The following is a 24620-nucleotide window of genomic DNA, read 5'->3' as shown; positions in this document are numbered from 1 at the left end:
GCTGCAAAAATAAAAGCTTTTTAAAAGGTTAAGTTTGGTTCGATTCAGGCACAAAAACACGATTAGGAAAGATCGCGGTTTGAGTTCAAGTAAGTGCTTGAGTAAGTTTGAGGGAAAACTCTTGGTGGTTAAAATGACTACTTTGTTGATGGTAGGGGAACTTCACCATCATGGTTAAAATAAAAACCTCCTGGTTGAGTTCGGGAGAACCGAGCAGCGTCATGATCGTGGTTAACAGAAACCAATTTGACCATCGTTAGGAAGTGGGACGAAGACAGCGGTCGCCTGCGTCAATGTCAAGACATTTTGTTGACCCATCCGTCCACCCCGACCTCCCCCACCAGGACTCTTTGAGTGTGTATACTGTCGCACTATTTTAAGCCTCAGAGTTTCAATGGCCGCTAGAGAGCTTTGTCACTTCAAAGATGTAAGATGATAGTCTATCTAGGGACCTTTGTTGTATCTCATTTCCAAAATCTTCCTCTCCTCAGCTCTGTACTGCCACCTGTCTCATGAAGTTTGTAAAATACCCAAACAGAAAACATCTTTTTACTGTCATAAGTCAATGTTTACGCCCGTTTGACGGTTTTAATTAAACACTAGGAAAAATAAAAGTGATAAAGAAATTATTCTTTCAATAATACTCATTCACTTTTTACAAATCAAAATCTGCCAACTAGTACCTCTAAAGCTCAGAGATGTACGCACGGTAACTTTTTTTTTTTTTTAAACAATAAAGAGATTTGAATACAACAATTGTTTGAAGGGGTTTTTGTGCCGGACTGGTTCTGGGCCGGGAGCGGTGACTTCTTTGTTTTCAGGCAACGAACAGAGACTTTCTAAACTCCCGGTTGGAGAACTGGCTGTTCCCTACGCTAAGCTAACCTCTAGCCTCGTATTTTATGGACAGACATGACACTTGCATCAATTTCCTCATCTAAGCATCGCCCAGAAGGCGAACAAGCACATCACCCAAAACATCAAACTGTTCCTTTAAGAGTTTAAATCCAGGAAAGAAAATATGATCCAAGACTTCAGCAGGACATCGCGGTAAACCTGTCGTTCCTGTTGGTTAAAATCCGTCCCTGCAGCAGACTTCCCTTTCAAGTTTTAAGGGTCTTACCTTGGAGGCCCTGCGGCGCTCCGGACACTCGGGGTGCTGGCACAGGACGCCGTCCTCCTCCTCCTGGACAGGTTTGTCATCTGAAACAAAGCACGCCGGTCAATTTGACATCTCTCTCAAATCACTAAAAAAAAAAACACCAAAGCAGCCACCCAGCGAGCCGCACGTCCATTAACGCACCTTTCTTGGTAAAGCTGTAAAAACATGTCGTAGACACCAAGACTTAAGTCACCGCCTGTGTTTATATAAGGACGGAGAGAGAAAAGACGGCGGAGGGAGGGTGAGCACGAGAAAACACTCTCGCACACTAATAGAGGAACCGTGTAATAAAAGGAAAAAAAAAAAAAAAAAAAAGAAAGAAAGAACTTTGGTTGAGGAGATTTCTTGACGGAAAGGTAAACAGAGGGAAGAGGGTGGGGTGTGTTTTTGGGAGGAGATCAGAGAGAAACGAATAAACGGGCCACGGAGACAGGAAGAAAATGGAGCAAATGAGAGGAAACCCCGTTCTGGGAGGGTTTTTTTTGTTTTGTTTTGTTTTGTTTTGTTTTTTTGTGCGAAAGTGCACTCGTCGCGGGTAAGTTCGCTGCACTCTCTGCTGCACAATAACAAATCGCCGTTGTCAAATAAACCTTCAAAAATCTACTCGACGGGTAGGCCGACGCCGCATCGAGGGCATGATAAAAGGCAGAGTTTACATCTACATCTTCGACTCGTACACACACACGATAAAGATATCATAACAGAGGGCGCTGAGCGCACCAGGATTTATCCGTCTGCCTAATGACAAAAACAGAAGACACGCGTGCAGCAGAAAGGAGAAAGTAAGAGCGAGGAAAAGGGGTGGAAGCGCGATGGGGTGGGTGGGTGGGGGGGACACAGAAAAGGAGTGCTCGTTGCAAAAAGTCTCCAGTTCCCAAAGCGGGACCGAACTTTTATAGTAAAACTTTTTTTTTTTTTTCTGGTGAGGTCGGACTAGCGCTTCATAATAATGTCACCGTTGAAATATCATCAGTAAATCATCGCGCAGAAGGGCCGGGCTGCGAGAAAACAAAGTCACTTAGCGGCTGAACTTCGAGGCCGACTTCAAACAATGTTTTGTCACCGTGAAAGGAAATGATAAAAGAGCGGAGGCTCTGCTCGGCGCTGGCGTACGGAAACAAGTCACCTCGAGTCATCCACTTGGCTACAGCTACGCTGGCGGGTCAAGGGTGCTCGTGGGAGGAGGGGGGAGGAGGGGGGGGAGGGGGGGGGGGACACTGTAATTGGTGCATACCACGGAACCCGTGGCTTCCCCGCTGGGAAGGGAAGGGTCAACCTGTCCACAGGGAATTTGCTCAATGGCAGTAAAAACAAGAGGCTGCAGACGTGTTAGCCGCTCTGTGAGACTACCGAGGCCCTGCAGCGCTTTAACATGCTTGCGTGCACACAACGACCATGTTAACATCCTGATATTTAGCCGGTGCGATGGTCACTTCGATCCCAATCTTAGTTCAGCACGGTAGCACGCAAGCATTGGATAATATGCGGGATTTTTTTTTTTTTTTTGCAGGAATTTGGTCATAAACCAAAGCATTAAATACGTTGTGAATTTTTGTTGTTGCTGCATTATTTAACAGTTGACGGCGCAGAGGGTGACAGGAGATAAAGGGCCGTGGCAGGAAACAAACAGTGAATGATGAAGTTATGTGGCATGTGACCATGATGGTTATTACCTTAATTATTGGGCTATTAAGGATCTGGTGCAATTTTGGCCTTGTGACGGCACAAGAGACAAAGTTAGGGGTCATCAAAGTTTTCAAAATTCATCCCGAGAGGGACATGAACGGGTGCAAGAAACTTTATAACAACCCGTCCAATAATTGTTGAGACATCTTAACAAAAAAACATCCATTTTAACCTCGTTTGCGGAAAGGTCAGGAGGCCATAGTCACTCGGGGATTCATCCTCTGGAGACCACGAATGTCTGCACCAAATTTCATGCCAATCCATCCAGTAATTGCTGAGATATTACAGTCTGAACCGAAGCGGTGAACCAACTGAACAACACCGCCGTCCTTAAGAGCCGCTAGCGAGGCTATAAAGCGTTTGTGGAACACCTTCCAGCGATCCAACAGAGTCTTTTCTTTTTCTCAAACTTCCACCACCTTCCGGGAAAAAGCGGAAAAAAAAAAAAGCGTCTCTCCTGTGACCCGGCTGAGCTGGAAGCAGGCCGAGATGCGCTCTCGGCAACGACTGTGGCCTCTGCCAGCGGGCCTCGGGCTAATGGCTCCCTCCGGGTTTTACGAGCAGGAGGCTGCAGAGGGAGCCTCCAAGCTTTTATGGAGTGTTTCCCAAAGAGGCAGAACTTTCTTTGCCGCAGCGAGACTTCGCAGCTTTCCATTAAACAAATGTGACTTGGCCTCGTCGGCGTGATCTCCGGGTCCCGTCGCATCGGGATGTGGAAGAGTAAACATACCAAAGACCTCAGTTCATCTCGACATTTAGAGGTCAGGTTGCGCTTGAAATCAACTTGTGTCACAACTGAAGACGAAAGCGTTTATAATTGTTTCAATTCCAAGTGAAAAAAGCTGCTTGTAGAGGCAAAATAATCACCCCGACTACAGGTACCCACAGCTCCACAGAGGGTTTAATGTTTCTCAGTTACGGCCTGTAAATGTATTTGTTTTGGTCTCGCCGTGCCACTTTCATTAGTGTTTTTTTTTTAATTCTCCCACAGCTTGTTTGTGTTTCCAATGACACGTCTCCAAAAGCACCCGATAGTGGACAGACAGCTGGCTGGTAGCTGGTAAACTCCGGCTACACAGCCTCATATTTCCCTCAGGAGTTGGTGGAGACCAAAAAAAAAAAAAAGAGCTAAAAGTAGATTTAATATTACATTGAAATGAATCAGGTAAACAGACATTTATGAAAAAAAAAAAAATTACAAAATAAATGTTGCTCTGTGTCTGCTGGATGTGTACATAGGCAAGCGTTGACAAATAAGTTCAGCATTATGTTATTGTGGCATTTATAGATTTTCTTTTTTCTGCTGCCCCAAAAAACATCAGCTTTATGAGCAAAAATGTATTGAAAGCACTAAAAGTTCAAATTCACTGGGGAAAAAAAACGTTTTATGACTAACTGTATTAAAAAGCTCGGTTTCAATTCAGACTCCACGTGGTCTCATTTCTAAATGACGACAATTTTATCGCATTTTCATTCGGGACACCTGCTGCCTTAAAACGAGCGCTCCTACTTTCTCCCTCGACAAATAACAACGCGGCGTTGCGCCACGCCGCCGAGCGAGAGCACGCGAGGAACACCAGCGGGAAAAAAACAACGCCCAGAAAAATTAAAGATAAGACAGAAGAGACTTCGTTTTAATATCCGGTGTCAGATTCATGAAGCCGCTGCATTTAAGCTTAAAATAAGAGGGTTCCAGCTTTCTGTCTAAAGTTAATGAGCCCGTCCTCCATCAGGCACAATCAAGTTGTTTTTTTTGTTGGCGTCATCTTTTGTATACGTCTTCCGTAATAATTGTGTATCAAATCAAATCGTGAACTCAATTCAAAGCCGGGACACGATTACTCTCCTTTGACCCAGACTCGTGCGGCCCTAACTTGAATGTTTTTGTTTTTTTTCGTAACATCGTACGCTAAAATGCGCTTTTACCAAACGGTAAATGGATCCAAGACCATCTGAGAAAAACGTGCGGAAAATATTTTTGGCAAAATTGTGGTTAAAAGGTGAGGCTGTCTCTGCTCTACGGTAACATCGCCATGACAACAAATCTGACGCGTCACCTTTGGCTTGTCGTACAACCGAGTCAGCGGGAGCAGCGGCCGAATGCGGCTGCATGCATTACTTTGCACGTCGAGTCTCCTTCATTCAAACATGATTTTTTTTTAATTTTTTTTAAAGATGACAACCTGAGCTGTCCCATAACATCAACCTCCCCCCCCTGCTGAACACTCCCATCTTCTTCTCCTACTTGCTCCCATCTTGCTGACTCTCCCTCTTTTGTCTCTCTCTGACGAACTGGAATTCCTGAACTCAGCACTGCTGATGAAGCCGAAAAACAAACACGAGCACGCACTATGCACGAACAACACACGTGACGGCGGACAATGAGCTCGCGCACTCCAGGGACGGCGGCGCGTCCCGTCCACGCGGGTTCTCTGCCGGGCCCCGCTCGCCGCACAGAGACACTCTGCCTCGGGCGAAGACCCATTAGGTGCCCATAAATAAGCCGGAGTAGCCGAGGCGAGTTGAAATCGTGCACACTTGAGCACGCAGCATGCACCAAATGTCCCCCCCCCCCCCTCCCCCCCTCGGTAATCTCAACTTCCCCACCGTGTGACTATAACGCAGCCGTGAACACGATTTTCTGGACTGACTTTCAGTTTCCCATTGAATCTTTGTGCATTTGCTAAAAGGCAAACGTAAAAACGTGTGTTTATTAAGAAAAATGGCTGCATTTTTTTTTTTTTTTTTATCATTGTAATTTGAATACCTTAAAAAGAAAAAAAGAAAAAAGCAATATAAAAGACGCTACCTCGGGCTCCGGGGAAATTGCAGTTTTTCACTATATTGTTTTATTTTTAAAGGAAATTATGAATCAATTAAAATGAGGAAGAGATGCCTTGATAGTAAAAAATACTCATTAGTTGCAGCCCTCAAGCATTCGCTTGTTGTTCAGGGACAAAGACGAGCACGTTTATTGTATATGAACCGTGTGGAGTTCGCAGAGGACGAAAGCTAATTGAACTTTTTAAACAGCACGTTTGTCATTTGCAACAACAACAACAACAACTGCCAGTGCAACTGTCCCTCTCATTGCACCGTGGAGCTTGTTAGTCCAAATGTCGTTAGTAAAGACGGAAACAAACGAGTTTAAACTGTTAATTCGTTCAACTTAACCCTGTTTGGCTGCTTAGTTTTAATACGTGTTCATACGTTTGGTCTTTTTCCACACTGCTTGAGAAAATGCTTTCAGGAAAGCTGATGGAGTCGAAATGTTCCACCCGATTGCAGTAAAGGTCAGGACAGAGCAGATCAGTGTTCCTCTAAACTGTGACGATAACATCCAGAAAACAGCCTTTGGGGGGTGAAATACTAGACCGGTGCGTGTGCTCGTTGTAAACAGGGCGCTTGTTTATCATAACCTGTAACCCCGCAAACTAATGCGGTGACTTGATCGCGCACCGTTTTGGCGTCGCGAGTGAACTCGGTCAGTCCGGTAGATGGTAAGCTACTTACGCTGACGTGCTGATGTTAGCCGATTACGTTCGAGCAAACGAGCAGCGTTTAATCTATTAATCACACTTTTGTTCTATGTTTGGACAAAAAAAAAAGAAAAAAAAAGACTTGATCCTACGAACTCTTAAGTCCAGTTGAGACGATTTGAAACTTGGGATGACCCGAAACACTTTGAAACGCGAGACTTTGCACCGAAGTGACGAGACGTTGCGAGATCTCATCGGCGGCTTTTTGATCGCTAAATATAAATTGCAGCGTCTTAAAACATGCGTGGGGATAGTGGTGGGGAGTTAATGTCGTAATGACGCAACCTTACACTAAATTTGGGGACAACAAAAGTATAAAGATATTAGACTACGTGTCAATCAAGTTTGGTGGTTAATCTGAGGAAGATTACTGTCATTTTAACCATTTAATTTCCAGGCACTGCTTTTGCTAGATCCATAATGTAGAAAGGAGCTGACGTTGCTTCTGAAAAATGAGGCCGATGACCTTAAAGTGTGATATCACCGAGGACCACTAGGGGGCCGGCTCCAAAAACACTCTGGTTCCATAGACTCCCACACAAATTCTCTCATGAAATTCAAAGTCAATAACTTTTTTCCACAGGTCATTATAGCGTCATTCATTAAATTCACTCTTTCTGATCAGTGTCGCGGTGGTCCATCTGAATCTATTTCCATCATTAATTAGATATAAGGAGAGCTATATTTGGGGGTGTTTCCGGTTAGGTTGACTTGTTCGGTGTGCGGGCGTACCGTCCTCAAGGTTTTTCAGTAAAGACGCTCCACCGCAGTTCGTCCAAATACGGTCACGAGAAAGAACAAAGGTGGCGACGGCCAAACTCGAAGCTTTAAAATGGCAGTTCACAAACCGAAGGGCGACGTCACGGTTCACGCTGCGGAAACTTTAAACTCTAAAACTGTTCATTCTCCTTGCGAATCTTCGGTCTGAGTGAGGCTTTATGACACGGGGTATTGTTTCTTTTAAAAAGCCACCATGTACACCACTTCGGTATACCGAGTTCTCCAAAAGCTCGACAGGCTTGCTCCGCCCACAGAAGTTGTGGTCGCTAATCTACGATTGGACCAGTGGTCCAGTTTGCGCCTGCGCATATCGGACGCAAGATAATTATTTGCGCCCCTTTCGGTTCGGGACGCCGTCCATAAAGTCCCATAAAGTTCAACCACAGCCACCTCGGGCCTTTCGCTGGAGAGTCCGAGTCCGATCGCACGTTTTTTTTTTTTTTTTTTTTCTTTCTTGAGGAATTTAAAGAATGCTTCGGTTTGGTGAGATCTCACCGTGGCACACACACGGAGAAAAAAAAAAAAAAAGAAAAAGGGGTGAGCTTATTCTGGTGTTTGCTCAGGCTTTGGCTCTTGTCTTCATTTTGACATAAATGTTTTTTGAGAGCCTCTACTCCCCCCGCCCCCCCTCTCCCCTCTCCACCCTCCCCCATACGTAATGTAACATACACCTCCTCTGCAGGAGACGGTTATGGAAAGACGAACACAGATGGCAGACAGGTGGACGGCGCTCGGGCAGAGAAAGCTGGCAAAGAGACGAGAGCACGCGAAGGTGGCGGCAGAGAGAAAAGTTAGATAATAGAAGACATAGAAAGTGGAAGGAGCTGATCACAAAGAGAAGAACGTCTATTGGCGTGCACTGGGTAAAAGATGGACAGATGTGGAGCAATATTTCTGTATAATTTCTCCTGAAACTTCTGGCTAACCATTGTCAAATATGTGCAAAACATTCAAAAAGTAATTCTGGAGAATTGATATCTTGTGTTACTGGAAAAAAAAAACATTTTTAAAGGAGTAGTTTAACATTTTAGGAACGTTTGGTGCTTATTCAACTTATTGCTGCAAATTAGAAGAGAACATAAATAACCATGTAGAGCCATTGGACAGCTAGCTCAGCTTAGCATTAAGACCGCAATCGAAGTCTTATCTTGGTTCGTATTTGAATGCACAGATGTGACAAAATTATCAATCTTCTCACCCAATTCTCTAAAAGAAAGTGAATGAGATATTTTTGATTTAAAGGCCGTCAATCGGGGACGTAGACAGCAGGAACGGCAGTTTTGACTGGCGCCTGCTTGTTACGCGTTACTCCCGTCAGGAGGTGGCGGCGATGCGCCCAAGAGCTGCCCGACAGCCGCCGTCAACACACAGTACGAAGAAGAAAAACATCCGTAATCGAATAGTTCTGAGCGAATTTCAAACAGTAGAAATTCCCATCCACAAAATCCGTCGTGAGGGAAATCCTTTTAACGACACAAAAATGTGCGTTTATGTTATTTTGGAATCTCAACTTAACCCGCAAGTGACCTCCAAAACTCCACGTTTGAAACGTGGCCACAGAGCTGTGCTCGATGACTAACGGCCCAAAGCTTCCCTTCCAGTTGAAACCCCACCGTCCTGCTCTACAGGTGGCTGAGTGCAGGCCTGGCGAGCAGACTCTTAAAACACGAGCAGGTTTGCAGCTGTTTCCAATGCGGAGGCTTCGGTGGCGGCGGGGGCAGAACGCAGCCCCCTCTTTGCTTCATGTTGTTTTACCCCCATAGTGGTTAAAACACACATGTGCATCGCACACTCTCCCGCCCCCTCTCCGCCACATCTGAGCGAAGCCGAGCGAAGCCAATGTATAAAACACAAAGACCACAGAACAACAAGTGTAAACTGTTCCACGCACGGGTGGAGGAGCGGTCCACCATTTTCAATTTACAACATGGAAAAGAACAAATATCCGACTCACTCCGCATGACTCACTTAAAAAAAAAAAAAAAAAAAAAAAAAAAAAATTTTTTTTTTTTTTTTTTTTTTATATAAATACACCACCCTACAGTCTTATCCATGCATATCTGGAGTCTACATGAGTCATACATTAAGTATTAGCCGAAAACTCGATACGCTGCCGCTGTATTGAAGCGGCGTCATGAGGGGGATTAATACATAGCTTGAATAGTTGGAGGCATTTGTCAGAAAGTACAGTAATTGGTCGAGTTTTTTTCTGATACAATCATGTGGCCTTTTGTGTTGGCCTTTTCTTTTTATGGGCTTTATTGGCGCTAAACTTCAAGCAAAATAAGAGAGTTGCTGTTACTGGAACCCGTGGCTGAGCGTGACCTGAGGAATGCCAGAGCGTGCCCGGGATATTTTAGACTTGCATGGTTAACGTTGTGTACAGCAAGAAAGCAGGAGCCGAGATAAACCGGTGGGTTTTCCAGAACCCAAATTATGACTCACCAAACAACCTGGATCCGTTCATACTGGATCGAGTGTGACTCACTGGATGTAAAATGTTGGCTTTGGCCGACTGCAGTGCTCGACGTTCTCCTTTCCTTCCGCTACCAAACCGTTTTCAAAATCCCTGTCAGAACCGCCGACTGTATACAAAAGTGGACGTAGCTTCCAGGTCTGAAAAGTGAGTCCAATGCAGAATTCCCCGTAAAGTGCGATACCACCGAGCGCCACTAGAGGTCGGCTCCAAAACGCCTCCGGCTCCATAGACTCCCATTCAACTTCTCTCACGAAATACAAAGTCGATAATTATTTATCTCAGCGTTGTTTGCTAAAGTCGCTCCTTCTCATTAGTTTTCTGGCGGTCCATCTGAAAATAATCCCGTTGTTAATTAGAAAATAAGCCCTGTTTTTGGGGGCGTGTCTGTTTGATTGACAGGCACGTGGTGCAGTCAGTTTTTTTTGCTATCAGTGGGCGGGAAGGAGTAATCGTCAGGTTTCCAATCAGATGGGGTCAGATCCGCCGCTAGCTCCTCCTCCTCCTCCTCCAGCTCATCCAAATATGGTCACTTCCCGCTCCAAACCGCTCCGAAATAGCAAGATGGCGCCGGACCAAAATCCGAACTCGAGGCTTCGTAATGGCCGTTCACAAACCAACGGTTGACGTCACTGTTTGTTACTGCTTGGTCAGAAAGGGAAACAACAACAACAACAACAACAAAAACAAGGTCCAAGCAGCAACCTAGGCGCTGAAAATAGAAAAGTTTCGAGGAAGATTTGATTCATGCCACGAGGAAGGCCTGATTGGTTCTTTTTGGCGTTTTGAAGGTTTTTTTTAGCCATTTTTAATTTCAGCTCTTGTTTCCCAACGTGCAAATATTCTGATTTTGTTTTTTGCGAGGGGCACCGCTGCTGCATCTTGCGCTTAGCGCCGTCCGAGATGGTTGTGGTTGGGTGGGATTGACGTGGGGTTCCCCCCCCCACCCCCACAACATGTTTTCACTGTGAGCATCTTAACACGGTGGTGTTTGATTTGTATTCTGTTGCATTTGGAAGAAAAGGACGATATCTTAAAGCCGGCAGGCTAAAAAAGGCCACGAGGGCCGAAACGTGGGTTGTTTTTTTTTTTTTGGTTTGTTTTGTTTTTGGTGAAATCTCAGGGCTTTATTGCAGAAATGGTGAAAAGGTGAGGATCAAAGCTCTGCTGCTGCCTCCGTGGCGGACCTGTTTTTCTCGGCCTCAGCGGGCGAGTCGTAGTCGGGTTTTCCGAGAGGACAGGATGAAGAACATTCCTCCGCAGCGCTGCGTTATCACTTCCCCCCTTTCAGTAATGGCATAAATCGGGCGGCACAACGGAAAAGCGAGCGCCCCCCCCCCCCCCCCACACACGTCAGGAAAGCTCCTCTCGGTGGGGGGGCGGTGGGGGGAGCGTTTCAGGCCAGCCGTGCACTTCTTCAGCGGTAAATATTTCATCCGCTCTCTCCTTTCTCTTCTGCCTCGTGCGAGGCCGTCTTCATGAAAGGTCACCGAGTGCTTTCCACGGAAGAGCGGCGCAGCGAGAAAAAAGAAAAAAGAAAAAGAAAAAAGAAGATCTTTCCACAGTGGGGCTGAAATCCGCAGCTCAAAATGCAAGCGGACCGGATCGCGCGAGCAGACGAAATCACAAGTAAAACCGAACAGAGTTTCGCTCGTTTCCGACCACAAAAACAAGACTTGAAGCTTCGCCGGCCGGGTCGCAGCATCGCCTCGAGCTAAACGCTGACGTCAGCACGCTACCGTGCGACGACAACGCCGACGCGCTGACGTTTAGCGGGTACAGCGATCGACACGTTCGCCATCTTAGTTCAGTGCCAGTTTTTGCTGACTGGCACCGAACGGTAGGTACATCTGAGGCTGAAGGTCGTTAGTTCTGAACATTTTCAGTCTAAACTCTTTCATGATGTAATAAATCATGTTATTTTGTATATCTGCGACCATTTGGACATCCAGTTCCTCCCCTTCCTGATGGAATTTCTACACAATGCAACGCCATTACTGTCAACTTATATTTCAAATTCACGTCAGATTACTTCTCTCCTGTTAATTTATCGCGTTTCAGTCAGTTGACCTTTGCACACGACGGATCATTTTACCGTAACATTTTTCATTTATTATTTATTTATTGTCAAGATTGTGATTCTACGCTGTGTTTTACTTTTAAACAACTGTACGAGTACATTTTGTTTCAATTTTTTTTTAACTTGACTTCAATAATGGCACCTGAACTTGACTTTTTCTCAAGAGCAAATTTATTTGATTTATACTCCCTCGCAAACATAGAAAAGTTATTCGTTGGCGTGGACGTAGCCCGGGTGTTGAAACGACAAGACGATGAAGCAATTCAGTCGATGCCGCAAAAGGTTCAACGTAAGGTGACGTTTTAAAGCGGGTAACAAACGGGATTTATTAATTTTGTTAATCTGATGACAATTTTAAAAAAAACTTATCGATTTTACCCTTTGTAATTCCATTTTTTTGTTCTTTACTGCCCAAAACAGTCTTTGCTCGCGTGCTATCCGAAATAAACCAACTCACGCCTCGGCCTCCTGTTTCACTGTGGAAAACGCGCAAAACACAAATCCCCAAAACGTGGTCTTACCACACGGGTCGTGGATGACGTCCAGGGACGACGACCAGGAGTAGCGCTCTATCCCCGCTGGAGTGAGCGGCGGCGGCAAAGTCTCCAGCTCGTACGCGCCACGCTTCTTCCAGTACAGGAACATCGTCACGTCTTCGACCAGCTACTGCTTTACGGTAATGGGTATAACTTCACGGGTCAAAGTCATTACCCCCCAAAACTGAACCTGTCTCATACTGTTGTCCCCCTGTGGAACTGATATAACCAGCCCCTGAACCCCTCCTCCTCCCACCACCACCACCACCAACCCCCCCGAAAAATAATCCTTTAAATTTGGCTTTCCCATCGACCATCTTCAAAGATAAAACCTGCCGGCCAGCTCGGCTCCAACCGCCGGCACGTTCATTCAAAATCTCCACCTGCACAATGACCTCATCCAGATTTTGCACTTGATAAAACTTGCTTCGAACCTTCTGTCTGAGGCCGATTCTACTTCGGGGCCGGTCCAAGGGAGCAAAACAAAAAACAAACAAACAAACAAAAAACAACCTTCCCTCAAGTACCATCCGTTACATCTCCCGGGAGGAACAGCTTCAACTCTCCAATGGGAACAAGTTTCATCGCTGCCGTCCGGGTTTCGACGGCCAAGTCTTAAGAGGGCAACAAGTGATACCGAAACCGATTGTCCTTCTCTAAGCCCAACACACGTCTCTGAACCTTCCTTCTCTCCCTTCCTGTTGATACTGTAGATTTTTCAAGTTCTCCACTAATCATCCTCTAAAAGCCACCCACCGGGAGCTGTCAAGCACCTCCTCTAATCCATTTACCCGAGCTATTCCTGACCAAATTACAGACGTCCAACTGCTAAAAGGTGTTGCAATCTTATCCCCGGGAGCGAGTAGCGTTTCCCTCCGCCGCCGCCGCCGCCTTCCCTGAGTCTCGACTTTGTCCGCGGCAAAGTCCCTCAAAGTGCGCAAAACTCGAGTGCGAGGCAGGCTGCTCATGTTAAAGCCCTGTGTAGGATTCTCCCGGCGATAGGGGGGCCTTTCTGCCCACTCCATCGGACAAGTGTTGTATTCATGCAGAGGTGAGTTGCATGCCGGGACGGGCAGTCTGGGCCAATGGCTTCTGGACCGGACGACACAAAGCTCTCTTTTTAAACCTCCTCCTACATCCCCAAATGGACTTTTCTTTATGTTTTGCCCCGACTGTAAAAGGCGGACATTTTTCTGCATTGATTAGTGCCCGCGCCCTTTATGTCTCCTGCGAGATTTATGCCTTTTTTTTTTTTTTCTTTTTTTTTTAATGAATGCGGCAGCTCTGTGGTGGATGAGATCAGTTATTTCTGGGGAGGTACAATGCACACATTGGAGTCTTGTTGCAAAAAAAAAAAAAAAAAAACGGAGACAATGAGCTCCACTTTTCTAATATCCCCGAAAAACAGCTGAAGGGTTACAACAACACGCCGTCCAATATCTCAAGTCGAGGCATAATATTTTCCCCGGCGTTGCTTAAAAGGCTGATGCACTGCTATTATGCATCTAAAACGGGAGAAGAAATACTGTGAGAACGTAGCGCGCCGGCCGGGGGAAGGGAGGGACGTTGTCACACATAGCGACCCACATGTCCAATTTTGGGATAAGAAATTAGAGGGTAGGATGGGAGCCGGTTTGCTGCTCAGCTCTGGGCTTTGCAGACATATGGTAATAATCTGAAGCAGCTTTGAGCGCGCGGCTTCCCTTTTAATGAAGAGAGCAGTCGTGCAGCATGAGAACCGGGTCTGCAAACACGAGGGCCAATTTCCACCTACTACAGAAACAAAGCGGGAAGCAGATGAGGTATCGAGGCAGCCTCGCTTTCATCATCAGCCATCAGATCGGCCTTTCAGAAAGAGGTCTCTTTTAAGACCAGAAAATACCGGTTCCATTGTGGCACTAGTACCAACATCCAAATGCAGTTTTGACATGAAGATTATGGGGGGGAAAAAAAGTCGTAGCGAATTCATTTAGAAATGGACTCTGCAGAATCTACTGTTTCTACCAACATTGCATATATAGAGCTCTGAATATGTGTCAAGTTATAATGTTGTACTGTCAAAAGGTTTGGGACAGATTTCCAAAAACTAAACGGTCAAGCATGGGTCAAGCTCGTAGACCGGATATAAAAGTGTTCCTTGTGCTGCAATACCACCGAGTGCCACTAGAGGTCGGCTCCAAAAAAAAAAAAAAAGCCTCCTTAGACTCCCGTTCAACTTCTCTCATTAAATTCGATGTCAAACCAATTTTTTTCACGAGTGATTTCGGTGTTCTTCGCTAAAGTCGCTCCTTCTTGTTAGTTTCCTGGCGGTCCATCTGAAAATAATCCCGTCGTTAATTCGAAAATAAGCGTCAAAAAGCTGTGTTTTTGAGGGGGTGTCTGTTTGATTGACAGGCCTGTGGTGCAGTTCAGGTTACAGCTGTCGGTGGGCGGGACGTAGTGTCACCGGGTTTCTGATCAGATCGAGTCAGATCCATTCTGCATCGTGCACAGCTGTTCGAGATTTTCAATCATTTCATCTGATAACTTTTTCCAAATGTGGCATCCAGCAGTTTATGGGCAAACAAGTGTGCATCTCCCAGCAGCCCAACGAACACCAGCCCAGTGACGCCGTCTTCTGAAGAGGACGGCGGTGTGTCGTGGGTTTGATCGTATCATCCGAGACGTCGCACATATCAATGCTGGAAGCTTGGTACCATCTGTCCGGTGAGTATGAAGCTGCAGCCAGGAGATGATGAGCACAGCGCAAAGGAACACAGCTCGTCTGCTGCTGTCCAAAAATACAAATAATAAAAAAAAAAAATCCATCAGCACCTCACTGATGAACACGTTATATATCTTGTGTGTTTAATCCTTATGCAAACTGAAATGAGTTGCGGTGACGCCGAAGGCCCCGCGAGTTTTTCCGCTGCCTCCGGCAGGTTTCAGAGCAGTAATTTGGTGAACTCTACAGGTGATGAAAGGCAGATTTTTATTTTTATTTATTTTTGCCTTTTGAACCGAGCCAGCAGCTGGGTTGAGGGCCAGCAGCTGGGTTTACAAGAATTTGACTGGTTTTAATATACAATACATGACAAAGTCTGACATTTCTTTGTTCTCTTTGTTTAGGAGTTGCTGATGACCGTCAGTAAAATGAGAATAGAGAGTCCACCTTAAAAGTTCAGTCCACCTTAAGCGAGACCATTAAGGTTAATGGAAAACCACTGTCGTTAAACCTTAAAGCGAAGACTATATATAAAAGTGTCCGTAGCTTCCGGGTCTGAAAAATGAGGCCGACGTGGAAGCGCCTTAAGCTGCAATACCACCGAGTGCCACCAGAGGTCCGAGCTCCAAAGAGCCACCGTAGACTCCCATTCAACTTCTCTCACAAAACTCAAAGTCAATAAGTTATCTCGGTGTCGTTAGCAGAAGTCGCTCCTCCTTAGTCGTTTTCCAGCGTCCACCAAACGGCTCCGAAGCAGCAAAGACGGCTGCTCGCTAACCTCGTTCACTCTAATCAGCAGGTAGCAGAGCCAGCGCCGGGAACTCGGCTGCGGTCTTGAGGAGTTGTAGCATTTACTGACTGACAAACAGCTTAAACTGAACACACTCGGCACTGCTCGCAGTCTCAGAAAATACTTTTTTTTTTTCTTGGTGTTCATTCGCCTCGAGCTCTGTGAAAAAAAAAAAAAGCACTCAGCCGCTGAGCCCGAGTGTTATAATGGAAGGGAAAGAAAAAAAAAAAAAAACACGATCGGGGTATCAATCTTCTCATCGAGCTCTCGGCAATGTGCGAATTCTTTCCTAAATGTTTCATTATTTCTCCGCGCAGTATAGATTTTGCAAGTAAACACACCTCGCGTAACAATTAACAAGAGTTATCGTTACGTTAAGCTCAGCAGCTCCCTCTGATTTATTCTAACGCGAGCCAGAAATAGCAGTGAAAGGAAAAAGAGAAAAGAAAGAAGCTCCGTCGTGTGCCGAGTCTGAATGAGCAGCGGCTCGACAGAATCACACTCACTGAAGTATTAATGGTGTGTTGAGGAATGAGTGTGTGAGCGGCGGCAGTACGACAAGACTGTAAATGAGCCTGTTGGAGTGTGTGTGGGGGTGTGTGGGTGGGGGTGTGGGTGTGGGTGGGGGGGGGGGGGGGTGGTGCTAGCCGAAGTGTTGACAGAGGAAGTGCAGTTGAAGGCTGGTGCGTGCCCATAGGTTGGGGCGGGAGGGGCAAGGTGGGCCACCAAACGGGCCGAGGGTTAACCCTCCAGCAGCCGGCGGGACGGAGACGAGTTTGAGGCTTGTCCGTGTGGAAGGGGAAGATTCGGAAACATTTCTTTGTTTTTGTCAAAAGAGCCACTTCAAAAACGTCCTCCAAGCGCAGACTGCGTCTACGTCTTCATGTGGACAGAAATTCAGTCCAAGCGGAACCGGACGTTATGAAGCAGGTTCGGAGCAGGAAGTGACCATATTTGGACAAGCTGGGGTTTCAGATGGACCTCCATTAAACTAATACGAAGGAGCGACTTTAGCGAACAATCATTTCATGAGAGAAGTTGAATGGGAGTCTGTGGAGCCAGAGACTTTTTGGAGCCGACCTCTAGTGGCACTCGGTGGTATTGCAGCTTAAGGCACTTCAGCATTAGCTGAATATTTTCAGACCCGGAAGCTACACATCCGTTTTTATATACAGTCTGCGGTCCGGCCTTTACCAGGACATTTATTCATCTATATTTATTATCTTATCACGACCTCGTTGCTGCTAACCTGACTGAAAGACGGTCCCCGTAGAAACCATTTTTAAAAAGGTGTGGTTTTTTTTGGACACGTATCACATCTCCTTAATGACTCATCGAGCTTCCCCGCGGCCGTCTGGTTTCACTCTACTCCGCTCTCTAATCAATATAAATCAGTTCATCCATACATAAATAATTCATACAGAACTCCTTCTGCCCACTGAATTTCTACCGTCAGCGTGGAGAGGACAGTTTGTCCAGCTGCTCCGGTTTCAGGAGCCGCTGACAGACGGACGACACGGCTGTGAGGACGCCGAGCGGAGGCTGCGGTGTCGGCACGATAACGAGCTCACAGGGACGAAGCCGACATACCAGTTTAATGAATAGATGTTGAATGTGTTCGCCGGCTGAGAAGAAAGTCAACCGGCGACCGTTTCGATTATTCCCGCGTCTGAAGCTTCTTCGGTGTTCGTAGTTTGCTGCTTTTATATCATTTTAAACGGAGGTTGTTGGTTTTTTTTTCACTGTTTGTCAAACAAATACTTCACTTTAAGGAAATTGTCATTTCTGGAGTTTTTAAACCATTAATCATTCAATTTAAAAAAAAGTCAGACGATCAATGAAGTTATCACAGCTCATCCTGAATGGGGAATTTAACGCGTGGTTTCAACTCTATTCACAATCTGATCGGTCGGTGCCTTCAAAACCTTCAAAAGCCTTTTAAAGACTCTTCCTCTTAAGACTCCGTCGACGTGTTGGGAAAACCTCCCCGTCCCTCCGTCCGGGCTAACCGACGCCACGGCCGGTGAGACTTCGCACGGCTCCACCGGAGCGCCGTCCGTTCCCTAAACCGAGCGGGCTCCGAGCGACGGACAACCGCTCTCCGACGCGTTGAACGGGAATAATCCCATAATTGAAACAATCTGGGTGAAATTGCAGAGGGCGGTGCTGCCGCCGAGAGGCCGATGACAGAGTGAGACGGGAATCAAAAACACTTATTCCCCGGCAGAAGTAGTGATTGTCGCGTGGAGGGCTGCGACGCGCGTAAACAGTCATTTAGCCGGGGTGGAGGGATACAGCCAGAGGTAAACATCTGCAGTCGTGTTTCTGGTTAAAGAAGGTGTGTGTGTGTGTGTGTGTGTGTGTGTGTGTGTGTGTGTGTGTGTGTGTGTGACCTTAACACAGCTCCTTTAATTATCTTCTGCTCAGTTTGAAGAGAAGCAGCTCGACCGTTGGTCTAAATGAAGCTTCCGACAGCCTGGACGGGGTTATTTATTTATTTGTTTGTTTGTTTGTTTTTTTTCTCCATGCAAGTCTCTTTAAATTTGTTTGAGGTTGTAATTTACGAATAAAACAATTTAAATTTAAAAAAAAAAAAGCACGACTTTAGCTCTGCACTGGCCGATGACCAAATACACGAGGCTTTTCCGCCCTCCGGGCGATGCCGCACGCACGAGGCAAAGAACACTTTCACTCGCTGTACGATGACGCGAAACAGCTCAGTGGGAAAGAATATACCCCCTCGGGGACGAAGAGTAGTGCACCCTCTGAAATATGAAATACGAAGCTGTGAAAACACGCTGCTAGACGTAAAGCACCGGGCCATAAAATGAGAACGACAAGGACACAAAGAGCCGTGAACGACGGGGAAAGAGGAGCCCGAGTTGAGAGCGGGAGGTACAGCGTCGGCTTCTTGCTCGCCGTCCGAGTCTCCCGGGAGTCCCTTTTGTAAGAGAAGAGGATGATGGGAAAAAAAAAAAAAAAAAAAGGAGACGAGCGCTGCGATGTCTTCGTGACAAAAAGGACGCAAGTAATCACGCGCAGGCGCTCGTTCTACCCGCGGGACGCCGTGATTCTCGCCTGAAATTTAGCGCGTTAAAGGAACAGTTCCACATTTTCTTGCTGAGATGAACACCGCTTTCTTATCATCTGTTTAAAAGTGTTTCAAATCTATTTTTCTTTCACATCAACAAGAGATTACGTCATTTGTATGCTCACGATGCTTTGCTGCATCTTTCCAGTCATTTATCGAATGTTTTGATTTGCGCTCACGAGGTCATTTTAGTGCCAACATTTAAAAAAAAAACAATGAACAACTGCTTTAGCACCAAATGTTACTTACATTTGCCTCGGTTGCATAAAAACGATGCCAATTTTCTTGCGTTTTAACTTTAAACTAATAAATTGAGTTGATAAAAAATGGTATAATCCCTTTTTAAAAGTCCAGTGGGTAAACTCATGAAATGCACTTTGGTCAATCTATAAACAAACATGTTATTTATTGTTTCGAGTTTTCTTTTTATCCAGCTACACTTATTAACTACATTTTGATCAGCACAACCAAAATTCAACACATCGCTACTCGTATTTAAGATTTGCTTGAGCTTGTAAATTGAACACAGTTTGACATAATTTGGGTCTAAGACAAGAAATAACTTGCTGGCACATCTATGGGTAAAAAAAAAGGTTGTTCAATTACGACAAAATAATTGCTTCATCTTTGTTCAAATACAAGACCCTGCTGGGGTTAAATCCACATGCAGGAAGTACCAGCGCAGAAACGATGAGATTGCAAGGAAGGAAGCGCGTTTTTTTTTTTTTTTTTTCCGTCAGACACGAGGAGGAGGGTCATTGCACCGGTGCCTGATCTGTCCCGTCGGTGACGCGTATCGCATTCAACCAGAGAGAAAACCGACTGAAATGATGATCAGCGGTTGCTGTGGTGCAAGAAAACGTGAAGTCTTTCAGTAAAAAAAAACAAAAAAACAAAAAAACAAAAACAAAGTTCAAGTAAAAAACAAGTAAAAGCTGCAAAAAAAAAAACCAACTTAAAAACAAAATTAGGATGAGTTACGACATGGCACATGAAACCGGGATAATATATGCTTCGGCAGAGAAACAACCAAGCCCCCCCCCCCCCCCCCCCCCCCCCCCCCCAAAAAAAAAAAAGCAGAGCAAACGGTGACCTGAAGTGGCACCAGGAAAAGGCAGACATGCAAAACAGGGGAGAAGACAAAGGAAGTGACACTGAAACAATGGAGAGACGTCGCAGAGGAGGAAGTTTAAACTGTAACGGCCAACACCACCCAACGCACCCGTACGCCCCAAAATGACACCCGGTGGAGTCCGGCTGCAGCGCTGCAGCAGAAACTCTGAACCCTCCCGCGTGTTCCCCGCCGAGCTCGGCATCTTTTTCAGATTAACCCCCCCCCTCCCCACACAACTCTCCGCTGAGAAAAATAATCCCACCATGAGGTCCGTTTTAGAGGCCTGTTCCAGACCCGATTATCATCGTACAGACGCACTCCGCTTCCATTTCTTTATGACCGCTTTCTGGGCAAAACTCCACCTGCCGAGGGAGATCATGCGATGCGACGGAAAGCTCCGGAGCGGCCGCTGAACCGAACCTGCCGAAGGCGAGAACCTTTTACCCAAGGTGAAGACGAACGTCAGCTCGTAAGCCGACGTGGGACGAGAAAGACAAAAACGGAAAATAGGTCATTTACAATTTGACGCAAACTCCGTCTGAAGACGAAGATCATGCGATACGATCAAAAAGCCCCCAAAGCGGCTACTGTCCCGTCGACCGCTGCCTCCAACGAAAAGACCTCCATTTACTAATATCATGTACAACTAAACTATTGACTGATGAAGATCAGTAAATATGATCAAAACCAACTACTCAACAGACTTCTTTTTTTTTTTTTTAAAGCCGCTGTTCAAGAACAAACTCTGAAGCCGACGTGGACGAGAAGTCTTCAAATCATAAAGACACTGAACAGCTGTTACACACCAGCGTAAAATATTTAAATTTGTTGGTTTCGCTCAAGCCAAACAAGACACATGAAGTCATTTTTCAGTATTTTTTTCCAGCTACATTACGAACCAGTGAATCATAGACCGAGATTAGACGTCAGCCACGTTTCCACAAGCCAATTCAACAGTGTCAGTAATCTGCAAAGACCTGCAGCCAAACTCATATTTGGACATTTGAAAGCGACAACATAAAAAAAAACTGTGTTGAACTGAAACATTCAGCCAGAACCAGACTCTTCCCAACAGATGTGGATGTTTTATTTTTACTTTGGCTTTTTAACGAGCATAACTTTTTGGTGCTGAGATTTGTAAGCGGGTGTTTTCTTGTTTGTCGGCGGAGGACCCGAGACCAGACGAGACATCTGGTCCCAGATTAGTCCGGTGTGTTTAAGACGGGTTTAGGACTCCGGTGGCCTGGAACACTGAAGGCTTCCAGACTCGACCAATTAAGGCCGCTCAACTTTTAACTCCATGCTTACTTCACTTCACCGCACGAACCCACCAAACCTTTGCATACATCTTCACACATGGACATGTACAGTCCACCAAAGAGAGAGAGAGAGAGGGGGGGGAGGGATTAGAGCTGCAACAAACAGCCAATTAAGAGCTTTAATCAGAAAAAAACAGTCATTCAGGCCTTTTTTTTTTTTTTTAAAGCTTAATGTTTTGTCTTTTTCAACTTGTGCAATCTGAAAAAAAAAAAAAAAGATGCAGTATTTTGGCGTGAAAACATCTGGACAGATCTAAGTTATTAGTGAGGGGGGGGGAGGGGGGGAGACCAGAGGAGTGCAGAAAGCAAAGAATAAAAAAAAAACCTGCAGTAAAATTGTATCAGCTGGAGATTTACAAGAGGTAATATCCATCATCTGAGTGTACACTGATGCTTCATCAAGTGGAGAGCTTCAGATCAGAGTGTACTGTCCTCTCGATTTAACATAGAGAGAAAAAAAAAAAAAAGAGCCCCAGCTGGAATAATTACTCAGGTGACTTTGCCGAAAATCCAACCATTAAACTTTGATGACTGGAGGAAAAACACACAAAAAAAAGCAATGACACACAAAAGAGCTGGTGGTGCATAAGACAGACTCACAGTTCAAATATGTAAGAATATGCATGCAGGTGACTGATTTTTTTTTTTTTTTTTTATATCCTCGACATATCCAAAAAGCTGTTGCATTAATATATATATATATATATGTATAAAAAGGGTGATCAATACTGTATGTGACTTCATGAATGTTTGTACTTACTGAGTCGTAGTCTGAGACCGAGCCAGCTCCTCGGCGGCGACTTGTGCAGAACTGAATTCATGGTCCACTTATTTGGTACCATCTATGCATGCGACCCTTTTCTTGGAAGAGAGAAAAAAAAAAAAAAAAGAAAGAAATGAAAAAGAAAAAGCCCCCGTTTTCCCTGCACACAACACCAGCTGTCCTCGCAGGTTTTGTCCGTCGGTGGGTGCAGGCTCGACGCTGTAACCAGCCACAAATGTTTAGATTCGAAAGTCCTGTCTCGTCTCTAAGCCATTTTTTTTTTTTAATTAATATTATTGTAATTTTTTTTCCATCCCCACACTGTCGTCCTTAAAAATAAAAAAAATAAAAACGCAGTGCTTTTTTTTTTTTTTGCTTTTTTTTTTTTCCCCCCCAACTCAGGCTGTGGGGATCTGCTGCTCGGCGGCGAGCACAATGCTGCAGCTCATATCACGGTGAATGCACCGGGGAAGAGAAAAGAAAAGCATACCCCCCCCCCCCCTCTCCCCTCTCTCTCTCTCTCCCATGCACACGACGAAAAGTTCCCACCGATGTTGACGGTGCAGAGCCGCAGCTGCAAATGACTTGTTGCTGCCTGCAGCACACATGCAGGAAAGAAATCTTCTCGACGTAAACTGGGGGGGGGGAGAAAAAAAAGAGTCTGTTGGTGAAGCTCGGTCGTACTGCGGGAATGGGATTTAAAAAAAAATAAATAAAAAAAAAACACTTCTGGGTGTTTAAAGCTGCAGGTCCGAGGTTGGGTTTCCTTCTCGTAACTTCCAGCTGGAGTTGAACGCCCGCCGTCCGCCGCCTCGTCTCGCCGACTTCCCCGATCTACCATCGGTTCCCTCCTCCATTCATTCAGACAACCTGGATCCCACAAAGACTCAATGCAGTCTCTCTCTCTCTCTCTCTCCAGTGGCGCTACGTGGCCGCTAGAGGCGCCAGAGATCACAGCAACACGTCCATTCAAAGCTGCGCGGAAGTCCATTCGCTTTTTGAGTGATTTTAATCCGCAGGACATTCAGATGTGGGATGAGCTCTTTATCCAAAATATCGACTTGTGTTTGTTCCACCTTGAAAGAAGAGAGAACAGAAAGTAAAATTGGACTCATGGACACTACCAACCCAACAAAGGAGGCTACTACCGGGGCCCCAGACCCCCGGGGGGGCCCCCCTGCATATGCCTGTCAACTGTAGTCCTTGTGGCGCACCTAGTCCTATACAAAGATAATTATAGATTTAACTACCACTCAAAAGTGTCAATATACTTTTTAAACATTTGGGGTTGTACCTTCCACAAGTTAGTAAACAAAAACAGGATTTTCTTTTCTTTAGCTAATTTGCAAGCCAAACTCATCTGAATGATTTTGGCTGAAATAATATAAAACTTGATCCTGGATCAGCACAGAATAGAAATAAGGAAGGAGCAACGTAGCATGTTTTGTGTGTTAGAGTGTTGAGCTAGTCCTGTTTTAAAAATGTGCTAAAAATGGGGGAAAAAATATGATATTAAATATGCACGTTACACACAGTAAATGATTATTTGTATGTTCGTGTGTTGCAGAGATCTTTTTTTTTCATGGAAGCTGAAAACTAGTAATTAACTAACATCCGTCTCGTCTTTAGAAATAAGCTTTACTACAAGTGATAGTTTTTTGCAGGCAGCAGATGAACAGATATTACATGAGTGTGACAGTTCACGGCTTTATTGCCAACACAAGGCTCACAGCTGCACAACCAAGATTTCTGCATGTTTTTATTTTTTTTTTACTGTTGGCAGATGTCTTTAATACTTAAATCTGATCTGGTTTGATGTTCCAAGCTTTAACCATTGATTCTGCGACGTAAAACAACTTTAAACTTCAAATATAGCCCATGTGGCCTCTTAAGACTGCAAATAACAAATATTTCCCCGAGTCAGCCAACCTGCAAATTGTTTTCTTGACTGACAAATGTGCCAAATGTCAGAAACCCGTCCCCCCACCCCCCCCAAAATGATAAATTTATTATCTGGGCAACTGAGAATTTTTTTTTTGTGGGGGGGGGGGGGGAAGCAAACTAAACTGTTGTGAACTGGAACAGGTTTCACAGATGTGTTATTGACGGCCTCGTGGCACCTCTACGCTGCTTTTTCACGAGGCCTGTGGGAAAACATCTGACCTGACAAAGCCAAAACAATGACTCTGACCAAATGTGGCTGCGCTGTGTTTGTACGCTCCTCCCTCAATAAAGGAGCGTGCCACGGCGAACAAAGACGAGCGAGGGGGCAAAGAGGGGATGTTAAAACAGCCCACTTAACAAATTAACAATTGTTTACGACCGAGGCCTCCTTCAGGTCCTCCGGTCGGATCGCGTAAAAGGTCAGTCTGCAGTCACTCCAGAGAGTTCACTCGTTTCTTCAATTAGTTGTTCAGGATTACAGACGGGTGTCCTGACCAGTTTTTTTTTTTTTTTTTTTTATTGCGGCTTTCTTGCCTTTGAGACTTTTTGCAAGTGATCGTCTGCTGCTGTTCAAAGCAAAAAAAAATAAAATAAATCACACCAGAAGCGTCTGCTGCCCCCTAGAGGACACAAATG

At 45.4% G+C, this 24620-nt stretch overlaps 1 protein-coding gene across 2 annotated transcripts in view; it reads right to left on the bottom strand.

Annotated features, from left to right (window-relative positions):
* Nucleotides 1–22519, bottom strand: part of LOC138193377 (pleckstrin homology domain-containing family G member 5-like) — a 50898-nt gene extending 28379 nt beyond the window's left edge. The window contains exons 1-2 of one of the 2 annotated variants that reach the window (XM_069141379.1): nucleotides 22038–22519; nucleotides 1124–1203 (exon numbers count right to left, since the gene is read on the bottom strand). In XM_069141379.1, the coding sequence (XP_068997480.1) occupies nucleotides 1124–1203; nucleotides 22038–22119 (162 nt within the window). In that variant the 5' untranslated portion in view covers nucleotides 22120–22519. Of the gene's footprint in view, nucleotides 1–1123; nucleotides 1204–12244; nucleotides 12441–22037 lie in introns of those variants that run through there. The other variant, XM_069141378.1, reaches the window with a different exon arrangement.
* Nucleotides 22520–24620: the final 2101 nt, after the last annotated feature.

The sequence above is a fragment of the Embiotoca jacksoni genome, unplaced genomic scaffold, assembly GCF_022577435.1.
Source record: "Embiotoca jacksoni isolate LCO1_2020_lvr unplaced genomic scaffold, fEmbJac1.0.p SCAF_9, whole genome shotgun sequence".
In the NCBI taxonomy this organism is placed as follows: Eukaryota; Metazoa; Chordata; class Actinopteri; family Embiotocidae; genus Embiotoca; species Embiotoca jacksoni.
The sequence above is the reverse complement of the archived record's forward strand: the minus strand, read 5'-3'. Positions and strand labels throughout refer to the sequence as shown.